The sequence below is a fragment of the Cebus imitator genome, unplaced genomic scaffold (assembly GCF_001604975.1).
Source record: "Cebus imitator isolate Cc_AM_T3 unplaced genomic scaffold, Cebus_imitator-1.0 Scaffold64, whole genome shotgun sequence".
Classification (NCBI taxonomy): Eukaryota; Metazoa; Chordata; class Mammalia; order Primates; family Cebidae; genus Cebus; species Cebus imitator.
Genome location: NW_016107379.1, coordinates 7,686,637 through 7,697,760, shown reverse-complemented (window position 1 = coordinate 7,697,760; position 11,124 = coordinate 7,686,637). Strand labels below are relative to the sequence as shown.

Below are 11,124 nucleotides of genomic sequence, written 5' to 3'. Positions count from 1 at the left end.
GGGAGGCCGGGGCACCCACCTCCTGCACGCACCTCTGGGAGGCCGGGGCACCCACCTCCTGCACCCACCTCCGGGAGGCTGGGGCACCCACCTCCCGCAGCTCCTGGCTCTGCTGCTGCAGCTGCTGCAGGGCCGCGTGGCAGGCCTCCTCCTGCTCCAGGAACGGGAAGATGTGGCAGTGGAAGCTGGCAGGAGGAGGTGCGTGTGAGGGGGCCGAGGGTCCCGGCTACGAGACTCTGGGTCTGAAGGGAGCTCATGGGGTGGAGTCTCAATACGGTGAGTTGGGAGGTGACAGCAGGGGTCTGGGGAGCGGGCGGTGGGCGAGTGGCCCCGGCGACTCACCAGTCTGTGATCTTGCGGATCTTCTGTCCGATCTGCTCGCCCCAGTAGGAGATGAGGAAAGTCATCCACGTGGCCGGCTCACCCTGCAGAGCAGGCTCGGTTGAACCTGGAGTCCCGCTCTTTCCAGGATCCCTCAGCCCAGCACCAGCTGCTCACCGTCACGGGGTGCTCCAGTGGCTGCTCCAGCTCCCTGAAGCTGGCGATGAGGAAGCCACGGCAGGCCCTCCAGAGCAGGCGCTCCAGGGCGGGGGCCTTGTGGGGCTCCACGGCACCTGCCACAAAGCTGGCGGCCACGGAGCTGGGTGGGGCTGCTGCAACCTCCCATTCCACCTCCCCACCAGGCTGCCGGGCAGGACCCTGCTCAGCACAGGCAACAGGGCACACTGGTCCTGCCTGCAGGGGAAGGCAAGAGCCCCCCCACCCCGGGCAGGGCCAGAAGAGGAGAACCCCCTGCTCCTCCGGGCCAGGGCTTGGGATTGTGGGAAGTGCCAGGTCTGAAGGAGGAGGCGGGGGCAGCCTGACGGCAGGAACAGAGAGGAGAGCACTGGACAAGGAGTTGGAGCTCAGCCCAGCCCAGCTCAGCGACTGGCCAGGGGCTCTGGGCTGACCAGAAAGGGCACGAAGTCATCCCTCACTCACTTGACCCTCAGGTCCTGGTGTGGCCCCCCGGGGGCCTGGAGCAGAGGCGTCCTCTCTGAGGCCGCGTATGTGTGGGCGGCTGCCAGCTAGGAACCCAGAAGCACCATGAGCCCTGGGACAGACAGCCTTCCCAGTCCCCGTCTCCTGCCCGGGCTGGAGCTGACCTGGGGGCCGTGGCCCTGGCCCAGCACCGCGGCGTGGAGCTGCAGCTGGTGCAGCTGGACCCGCAGGGCCTGCTGGTTGCCCCGAACATCCCGCAGCTCCTGGGCCAGGCGCTCGGTCTCCTCCTGGATGCGCAGCAGGTCCCGGGGTGGGGGTGCTGGCAGCCTCCCCTCGGGCGGGGGCAGGACCAGCCCAGCCCGCCTCACCTCCTCCTGCAGGAAGGCTGGGCACAGAGGAACAGGCGTGGGGCACAGTCGAGGTTGTCTCAACAGCTAAGGACCCCACCTGCTGCCCCAAACTGTTATCTGGTGGATTCACCAGGCGGAGGCTGCCGGAAAATCCTGCCAAACTCCATCCAGAAGCTCTGCTCCCCTCCCTTTGTGCTCAGGTCCGGGCTGCTGTCCCTCCCCAGTCCCTTGGCCACCGCTAAGTGCAAGGCCTGAGGTCTCCCACAGGCTGGCCCTCGAGCTGCGGGGCCTGGGTCCGAAACTGGTGTGAGTCCTGTGCCTGCCCGATCGTTGAAAAGCTATGAACGGCACCAGCAAACAAAACCCGGCCTGCTCCAGGCCCATGCCTTGGTGCCCCTACAGGCTCCTCTGGAGAGGGGTTGCCCAGGGCAGAGGTCCCTCTTGCCTGCTCCTTGGGGGCACCCAACCCTAGATTCTGGGCCCCACCTACCCCCGTCCAGCTGTAGAGGAGAAAGCTCTGTCTGTGCCTCTTTCCTGCTTAGAAACCCCTGTGGCTCCTGGTGCCCACAGGATGAAGTCCTGGGCTTTTGTGCTGTACTGGGGGCCTCCCCAGCCAGCCCTGCCCTAGGCCCTCTGCTCAGCCCACCCGAGGCAGCCCTTCCCAAGCACACCTCACAGATCCAGCTGCTCTGTCTTGGCCCTGCAGGGCCCTTCCCGTCCCTCTCTTCCCTCCCTTCCACGTGGCAAACCCAGATTTTCATTTCAGATCAAACTTGGCCCATGCCTCCTCCAGGAAGCTGCCTGGAATGTAGGCCTGGGACCAACTCACTGAAGGTCTTCTCCAGCTCCTCGCAGCGCCGAACATCAACCACAAAGCGTCTCTGGAAGGCACTCACCGAGGCGTTGAGCTGTGGGTGCCGCATGGAGGGGTCAGTGTCCCAGGAAGGGGGTCAGGGAGGTCCCCACCCTAGAGCCCAGGCCCTCCAAAAGTGCTGGGAGCCACTAGACTCTGATCAGAGCACAGCCCAGACCCCACACCCTGGGCGGGGATGGGGAGCAGCTGTCTCAGGGGCCTCGGCTGTGGCTTCCCACAAGCAGCACCCATGGCAGCGGCTGCGGGGGTTCAAATGGGGCCAGGGCCCCATGGGGAGGCAGTCTCCATCCTGGAGTGGCCTTCAGGCTAACCTCAGCAGCAACCCCCTCCCACACCTGCCCACCCAACTCACGTCTCTGAACTCCACGAGGCCCAGCTCGCCCAGTCGGCTCACGCAGGTGTAGGCAGCAGCTGTGGGCAGAAAGAGCTGGACCAGGGCCACCTCCTCACTCCGGAACATGGAGCCCATGGTCCTGTGGGTGGACACGGATGGGGGCCAGTCAGGGGTGACCGCAGACAGTTCCCAACCGTGGGCACCTGTGCACCTTCACCCATTGAATCCTGGAAGCTACTGCTACCACCCCCTCTGACAGAGGCGGGAAACTGAGGCCTGGGCAGGCTGGACACAGTGCTGAGGTCACGCAGGAAGTAAGCAGTGGGACTGGGAGACCCTGAAGCCCACCCTCAGGCCGGCCTCAGCCTCTCTCCAGGCTGGCTCTGCCCCCCGGGTCCCCTGCCCTTGCCTCCAGCATCTCCAAATGACGCCAACTCGACCCCTACCTTCACTCCAGCCTCCCTCCTCCCAGGCTGCCCTCGCCCTCGACAGAACCGCACTGCCCCAGGCACTTAGGCCCAGGGCGGCCCCCGGGGGGGGGCTGGAGACCTCCCTGCTTCCTGTGGGGCTGCCTGTGCTGAGTGGCAGGGGTGGGTATCTCCACTGGGTCCCTTGGGGCTGGCCAGGGAGCACTGCGGTAGGGGGACCCGTTCCCTGAGGCCCGGGGCACCGGCAGGAGCCGCAGCCTTCCAAGTGTTGAAACCAACAAAAGTGAAACTGCAGAATGACGGGGAGGGCCAGGGCCTTGCTCAAGGCCGATGAGGGTGGGGGCAGGCACGTGGCCACCTCCAACCCACCCTAGCCTGTGGGTGCTGGGCCCCCCTGCTCCAAGGCCACTGCTCTCAGGGCCCATCTGTGGGACTCAGTTCCTTAGCTCTTAAATTAGTGGGAGGGGACAGGACTGGTGAGGGCCCCTCCTGCTGCCGGGCTGGCCAGGGCCTGCCCAGCCAGTCACTTCCTCCCCTGGGTATGATTTACTTAACTCTAAAAGGGAAGTGCAGCCCCAGCCCCAGCCTGGGAAAGAAGAGAATGAGGGAATGAGGGAACACTGAGGGGACAGCCCAAGGCTGCAGGCGGGCAGGGCCCTGGCTGGGGCAGGGGGCAGGGGGGCCGGGTTCCATCCCTAAGGACCAGGCTGGGCCATAAGGCAGAGACTTGGGGCCCAGGCTGAGATTGGCTGTGTGACTTGGGCAAGTCTCTCTCCCTCTCTGGGCCTCTATTTTCTCTTTGGATGAATGGGACATGACACCCCTGACAGAGACAGGATCTAGGGAGGTGACAAAAATAACCAAAGCCCCCAGTGAATGCCTTCATCCACAGGACCACACTCCCTGGGGGGAGCAATCCCAGGGGAGGGGCGCTGGACCCTTGTTTTACACGGGGCTTCACGGACACTCAGAGAGGTAAAGTCCAGTGTCACATGCCCAGCGGGGCTGACCCACGCAGGGCCTGCTCCGGGCTGCAGGTTTAGATGTCCCAGCACACAGGATGAGCTCAGAGAAGGGTTGTGGTCTGACCTGGCTCCCTCTGGGGCTGTGCCAGCCAAATAAGGGGATGTGGGGACTCAGCTCTGGGGTCGGGGGAAGGGGCACTCCTGGCTCAGGGCATCAGGGCTCCCACAGCCACTTGCCTCCCTCCGGCACTTCCCAGGGGGTGGGGGGACAGCCTGTAATGGGTGGGGGTATGTGTGGGACCTGGTCAGCCCCCACTCCTGGCCTGTGAGGCTCCACTGGCTCACCCCCTACCCTGTCCCCCTTGGTCCCCGCTCTAGCCAGGGGCCACCCAGCCACTTTTATGATGCAAATGAATATGCCTCCAACCTGCGACCCTCGGGCCAGGCTCCAGCCCACTCCTCAGCCCACTCCTCCAGCCCCTCACAAGGCTCCTCTAGGAACCCACCAGGTCTCTCCGAATCCCTGCCCTCCGCTTCGGATGATGGGAAGGCAGTAGGAGAGGGTCTGGCGCCCCCTCCATTCCAAACGGTGTGGGCTCTGGAGTTAAATGACCCGGCTGGTCTCCAGCTCTGACACTTCCTAGTTGGGTGGCCTCCGCTTCCCCATCTGTAAAATGGATCCCTCCCTCCAAGGAAGAGGCAATGGGGAAAGCTCTGCGCACACCAAGCCCGGGAACGCTGGGCTCTGTTGGCCAACACCCCATCCTTCTCCCTTGGCGATCCTCCGTGGACCCCCGCAAGGCCTGACCCCGGCGTGATGGCGGGCTGGGCTGCATTCACGGAGCACACTGAGTGGGCAGAAGAGGGTGGGCCGGCAGAGCTGGGCTCCGCAGACCCCGGCGGAGGCACTCACCCCGGGTGGGCTGTACGCTGCGCCTCCGCTGCTGGCTGCCCCGCTCCGCACGCCGGGACGGGACTCGGAACCGCCTCCCGCCCGGGGCCAGCGCCGCTTACTCCTTCCCGAAAGGGCGGGGCCACGGGGAGGGGCCAGGAACGCCCCGCCCCCGGCCCGAGCCTCCACCGGAGTGCAGGAAGCCTGGGGGAGGCTGGGCCCAGGCTGTGGCCTAGCAGATGATCTTCTGTGGGGCGCTTAATGCCGGAGAGGAGGCCTGGAGACCCGAGCGGATAACGGACCAGCGCCAACCGCGTGAATCTGCGCTGGCACTGATGCGGGAGCAGCGGCGCTCAGGCCTAGCTCAGAACAGGGAATGAGACCCTGCTCTCCTCTCCGAGGCTTGCTGTGCCTATGGCTGACAGGACCCCAACATTTGCAGGCTCATGAGCTTGGGTCCCCAGGATGCTCCCCCACCTCCAGGACCCCTCCCTTGGGTGTGTGACAGTGAAACCTGGTGCTTACACCTTCCTGCTCTTGGCAGGGGCTCAGCACTGGCCCTTAGGTGGGTGGCTGCCCCCTCTGCACCTGCTTCACTGCAGCAAGACACAGGGCCAGGTCATGCTGCCTTGTTCTGCCCAGGTCCCTGCACCCAGCAGGCCCTGGGAGATGCCCTGGGGCCACAGAGGCCAGCTGTCAGCTCCACCTCCCCCCGGGGGGTGTCACTGTGACCTTGCTCCAGGTCAGCTCCCTGGGGATCATCAGGTCCCAGTGCCTGGAAGCTGGGACTCATAGCTGTTCAGCCGCCTGCACTCTAGACAGGCCTGGGCATTCCCACTGGGAGCCAGTGGGGCCCTTCAACTCTGGGGATCCCTAAGCCCCACACAGCAAGCAAAGGCCTGAGGGGGCTGTGGGAGGGGTGGACAAATGGAGCCCCAGGGCCGGGCCTGGAAACCGAGTCACAGTCAAGTTCAGCTGCAGCTGCTCAGAAAATTGGGAGACTTACAGTTGGGTGCCATAGGTTTCTTCTGACGGGGGAAGAGCCTGATACAACCAGACAGCCCCAGCGGGGTCTCGGCAGAGCAGTGCCTGGGAGGCCAAGGTAAGGTGAAGAACCCAGCGGTGAGCTGGCAAGGCTGCCCTCGTGGACTAGCACTCCGTGCACCGCCACAGGCTCCACGCCGCGCATCTAACGGCAGTCACGTCTGGGAATAGCTAAACCAGCAGTGATTCAGTTCTACGCCTGCCTCCTGGGATCACCTCATTTTTGGAAAGAGCTCCTATCTTCATCAGAGGCCAAGATGAGCTGTGGGCCGGACCTGTGGCCACTTCCGGGGTCCAGGCTTCCCCTCACCTCCTGCAGTTACTTCTCACCCCAGTGCCACAGGCTGTGGGCCCCAAGCAGTGGCCCGGCCACTTTGGCATTAGACAACAATGCCTGTCCTATAAAGAAGGCCCAGGTGTTAGACCTGAAAAAAGGCTCCCTGGGAATGGGCTGGATTTTTTGCTGCAGGCTTTGTCAGAGCCTTGAATGTCTAGTATGCAGTGCCTGCCGGCAGGCAGAAACCAACTAGACCATTTCCCACACTCATTGGGCCAGGAAACACCTTCCCCGTTCTGTCAGAGAAGTAGCTCTTTACAAAGTAGTGCTTTGTAAAAAGCACTTTTGGAAATGGTGGGAGACAGTGTGACTCTGAGCTGAGCTTTATTATGGGATGTGCACTGCACAGCCCTGAGCAAGCCCCTTCACCTCTTAGAGCTGGTTTGAAGTGAAATCCCTCCAGTACTTAGCACAAGTTCAAGGGGGCTGCTTTGGCCATTACGTGGACAAGGGGCTTGTGTGTGGCCCTGGGGGAGCCCCACCATGTCGCTGGCCCTGCAAAGCAGGAAGTGGTGAGCAGTGGCCGGGCCAGCAGCCTGGCCTGGGGAACGCAGGGAGAAAAGAGGATGTGGCGGGAGGCAAGGCCAGCTCAGGGCCAGCAGGGCCTGTGTCACCCTCGTGTGACTGTCACCCCAAGCAGGCTTCCTCCTACCCCCAGCAAGGACGCCCTGGCCTGAGTTTCTGCCACTTGCTGTCCCTCAGCCTAAGGCCTTGGGAGGCTCCAAGTCTTAAGGGTCTTAGAAGTAGGTGGCTCTCAGGAGACAGGAAGTCCAGGCTCCAGCAAGGACACCCAGGACAGTGGGAACAGAAGGTCTGCGGTGATCTCTGGCATTGCTGGACCTTGGGGAAGATGCCCAAGAAGAGGCAGGGTGACAGGGATGCTGTCATGAGCGCCTGGTGGGGCCCTCGAGTCCATGGGAAGGCAGGGCCGGGCGGCAGGACCCCAGAGAGCAGGGAGCTGGTGGCGACCTGCTCCAGCTGGAGGTGCCACAGGCCTGAGGTGGGCTGGGGATGGCCCCACCTTGGCCCACCAGAGTCAAGACAGGAGGCGGTGGGGTCAGAGCGGTTTTATTGGGCAGTAGGCTGCAGGCAGAGGGCGGGGCTTCACCGGTACAGGTAGTCAGCCTGGATGTTGGCGGCGATCTCCGCCTCCCACTTGTCCCCGTTGTTGAGCAGCTTCTCCTTGTTGTACAGCAGCTCCTCGTGCGTCTCCGTGGAGAACTCAAAGTTGGGGCCCTCGACTATGGCATCCACGGGGCAGGCCTCCTGGCAGAAGCCACAGTAGATGCACTTGGTCATGTCGATGTCATAGCGAGTGGTCCGGCGGCTGCCATCGGCTCTCGGCTCAGCCTCGATGGTGATGGCCTGGGCGGGGCAGATGGCCTCACAGAGCTTGCAGGCAATGCAGCGCTCCTCCCCAGATGGGTACCGGCGCAGGGCATGCTCCCCACGGAAGCGAGGGCTCAGTGGACCCTTCTCAAACGGGTAGTTGATGGTAGCCGGCTCCCGGAACAGGTAGCTCAGGGTCATGGCCAGGCCTTGGAAGAGCTCGGTCAACAGCAGGGTCTGGGCTGCTCGGTCAGTCACTGACCTCATGTCCATCTTGGGCTCCTGCACATTCACATGCTTGTAGGTGGTTGCCACTGCACTGCTGTGGAGGCTCCGGCTACCGGGAGGTGCTGCACGGGCAGCCTGGGCCAGGGCCCGCAGCAGCATGGGCGTGGTCAAGCAGCGCATCTTGAAGCGCCTCCGCTACTTGCCTTGCCGGGCCGAGCAGAGCAGTCAACCGGGAGGCGGAGCCTATACTCTCCAGACTAGATTTTTTTTAAAAAAGCAAGGACCAACCATGTGCTATTCACATCTGAATTTAAACATAAAGACTCACAAAGGTTAAAAGTAAAGTGATGAGAGAAAGATATACTATACAAGCATTAATCATAAGAAACCTGAAGTAGCTATTAATATCAAACAAGGTAGAATTCCACAGAAGGAATTTTAACAGGAAGAAAGAAATTTTGTAATGATAAAAACAATTCATCAAGAAGACATGAAGATCATGTGTGTACACTTAGAGCATAAAAGCACATGAAGCAAAAGATGATAAAACTTAAAGGAAAAATTGCAAATCCACAGTTGGAGATTTCAGTACCTCTCCCTTGGTAATTTATAGAACAAGTAGACTGAAAATCAGTAGGGATAAGGGATAAGTGGGATAGCACTACCAAACTGACTTAACCTAATTGACATGTATGTAAGCACTCCAGCCAAGTGCAGAATACAGATTCTTTCCAAATGCCATGGAATACTCACCAAACTAGACGAATATGGTGGGTCATAAAACAAGTCTCGATTAATTTCATTAAGAGGGTTGAAGTCATATAGAGTATGTTCTCTGTCCACAATAAAATTAAATTATAATTTTTTTTTGTTTGTTTTTGGAGACAGAGTCTCGCTCTGTTCCCCAGGCTGGAGTGCAGTGGCGCAACCTTGGCTCACTGCAACCTCTGTCTCCCAGGTTCAAGCAATTCTCATGCCTCAGTCTTCCAAGGAGCTGGGATTACAGAGGCCTGCCACCATGCCCAGCTAATTTTTTGTATTTTTAGTAGAGACTGGGTTTCACCACGTTGGCCAGGCTGGTCTCCTAACCTCAGGTGATACTTCCACCTCGGACTGCCAAGGTACTGGGATTACAAGTGTGAGCCCCCGTGCTGACCTAATTAAATTATAAATTAATTACAGATCGCTAACTAGAATGTTCCCAGGACTTGGAAGTTAGCATATTACTAATAACCAAAGGACCAAGAAGAAATCACAAAGGAAGTTATAAAATGTCTTGAACTGAATGAAAATTAAATCACCGTTTATCAGAATTTGTAAGTTGTAGCTAAACTAATGTCTAGAGAAAAAAAATTTGGCTTTAAATGCTTATCAAAGAAGATCTAAAATCAATAAATGTGAAACAAAAAGAACTTGAAGACATAAAAAATATACTCAAGTAATTCTCCCACCTCAGCCCCCTGAGTAGCTGGGACTACAAGCGTGCGCCACCATGCCTGGCTAATGTTTAAATTTTTTTCTAGAGGCAGGGTCTCACTATGTTGCCTAGGCTGGTTTCAAACTCTTGGGCTCAAGCAATCTGCCTGTCTTGGCCTCCCAAAGTGCTGGGATTACAGGCATGAACCACTGCACCCAGCCAAGTTTTAAAATTTTATTCTTTCCCACTTGGTATCATCAGCCCCATGACCAGTCTCTGACTTCTCTTTGGTCATTTTTACATCAAGGAAGCCAATTTTATCATCCATAGTGAATCCTGACATGGTGAATCAATTCAGAGTGGTTACTAAAGGAAGATGGTTTCTTGCAATATCTTTATAATCACTTGAAGACCTTAGTAACCTGGGGGAATAATCACCAACCAAAACCGAGTCAGAGAAAACTAAGGAGGCAAACAATATGGGCCAGAATGAACTGTTTCTTGTGTGCAAACAGTGCAAGTGTTGTGACTTGACATTTCTCTAGGAATTGCTTTTGCTGTGATTTTACTTTGAAACTTGTGGTGTTCTGTGGAAATTAAGAAGAATGTTCTGTATCCTAAGTCAGCTTGGTTCTCCTGACACTAGGTTAATTCGTCGGTTTAACCCACTGGTTTTTTGTTTTTGTTTTTTGAGACAGGGTCTCACTCTGTCACCCAGGCGGGAGTGCAGTGATGTGATCTTGCTCACTGCAACCTCTACCTCCAGGGTTCAAGTGATTCACCTTTCTCAGCCTTCTGAGTAGCTAGGACTACAGGTCTGCACCACCTTGCCTGGCTAATTTTTACATTTTTTGTAGAGACGAGGTTTCACTGTGTTGCCCAGACTGGTTTCAAACACAGCTCAAGCAATCTGCCCACTTTAGTCTCCCAAAGTGCTAGGATTACAGGCATGAGCCCCCGTGCCTGGCCTAACCCATGGTTACATAGTGCCAATCATATATTTTGGGACTTCTGGTATGTATTAAAGATCCAGTCATAAATGAAATGTAGTTCTTATCTTCAGGGAGCTTTCAGTTCACTTCAAGAGTTAGACATAAACTAGATAAGAGAATGTACCACTTGGAAAGGACCATAATAAAAATTTAAATTAAGTGCCATGGGATCCCATATGACAGAGTAACTTTGCTTAGGTTATATAGAAAGTAGAATTTGAGCTAATTTTGGAAGGATGAATAGAGATTTTCCAAATAGAGAAGGTTAGTAGAAAAAAGCATTCTCAGCAGAGGAAGTGGCGTGAAAAGGCCTTATGGTTTTTAACTATGGCAAAAAGTTCAATGAAGCTGGAAAATGGAGTACAAGAGAACAGAAGATGAGGTTACAGAAATAGAGTGTGTACCAGTTACCTACTGCTCTGTAACAAAACCACCCAAAAATATAGGGCTCTAAAGCAACCACCATTTTATTTGTTCATGATTTGATGAGTGAGCATTTTGGACTGAGCTCAGCCTAGTACCTCCCCTGCTGGTCTCACCTAGGGTACGCATATGGGTGCAGTCACTTGCATGTTAAATGGGAAACAACTTGTCCCCAAATCCCCACAGTCTACCTGGGCCTCCTGACGTGGCAACACCATGCACTAAGCCAGTAAGAACCTATAAGACAGAAGCAGGCGGGGCACAGTCACACCTGTAATCTCAGCACTTTGGGAGACAGAGGCAGGCGGATCATTTGAGGTCAGGAGTTTAAGACCAGCCTGACCAACTTGGTGAAACACCCATCTCTACTAAAACTACAAAAATTAGCTGGACGTGGTGGTGTGTGCATGTAGTCCCAGCTACTCAGGAGGGTGAGGCAGGAGAATCCCTTGAACCCGGGAGGTGGATGCTACAGTGGGCCGTGATCATGCCACTGCCCTCCAGTGTGGGTGACAGAGTGAGACGGTCTT

General features: G+C 57.5%; 3 protein-coding genes across 5 annotated transcripts in view; 1 reads left to right on the top strand and 2 right to left on the bottom strand.

The window, feature by feature from the left end:
* The window catches only part of KIAA1958 (KIAA1958 ortholog), a 180,144-nt gene that overhangs the window by 161,548 nt on the left and 7,472 nt on the right, over window positions 1–11,124 (top strand). The window lies entirely within an intron of this gene.
* On the bottom strand, window positions 406–5,252 carry LOC108305632 (V-type proton ATPase 116 kDa subunit a3-like). Of its 2 annotated transcripts, XM_017530371.2 has the most exons (6): window positions 4,846–4,983; window positions 2,558–2,678; window positions 2,161–2,239; window positions 1,146–1,366; window positions 499–1,067; window positions 406–425 (listed from the first exon to the last, which is right to left on the bottom strand). In XM_017530371.2, exons 2-5 carry the CDS (start codon window positions 2,672–2,674, stop codon window positions 978–980), a joined length of 507 nt encoding a protein of 168 aa, XP_017385860.1. In that variant the 5' UTR covers window positions 2,675–2,678; window positions 4,846–4,983; the 3' UTR covers window positions 406–425; window positions 499–977. The 2 variants fall into 2 exon arrangements, with proteins under 2 accessions (XP_017385860.1, XP_017385861.1); XM_017530372.2 differs by lacking the exons at window positions 406–425; window positions 499–1,067; window positions 1,146–1,366 and adding an exon at window positions 1,455–1,669 and having other exon boundaries at window positions 4,846–5,252.
* LOC108305631 (NADH dehydrogenase [ubiquinone] iron-sulfur protein 8, mitochondrial-like) lies at window positions 7,258–8,016 on the bottom strand. The gene has a single exon (XM_037739198.1). The coding sequence runs from the start codon at window positions 7,940–7,942 to the stop codon at window positions 7,310–7,312; it is 633 nt and encodes a 210-aa protein (XP_037595126.1). The 5' UTR covers window positions 7,943–8,016; the 3' UTR covers window positions 7,258–7,309.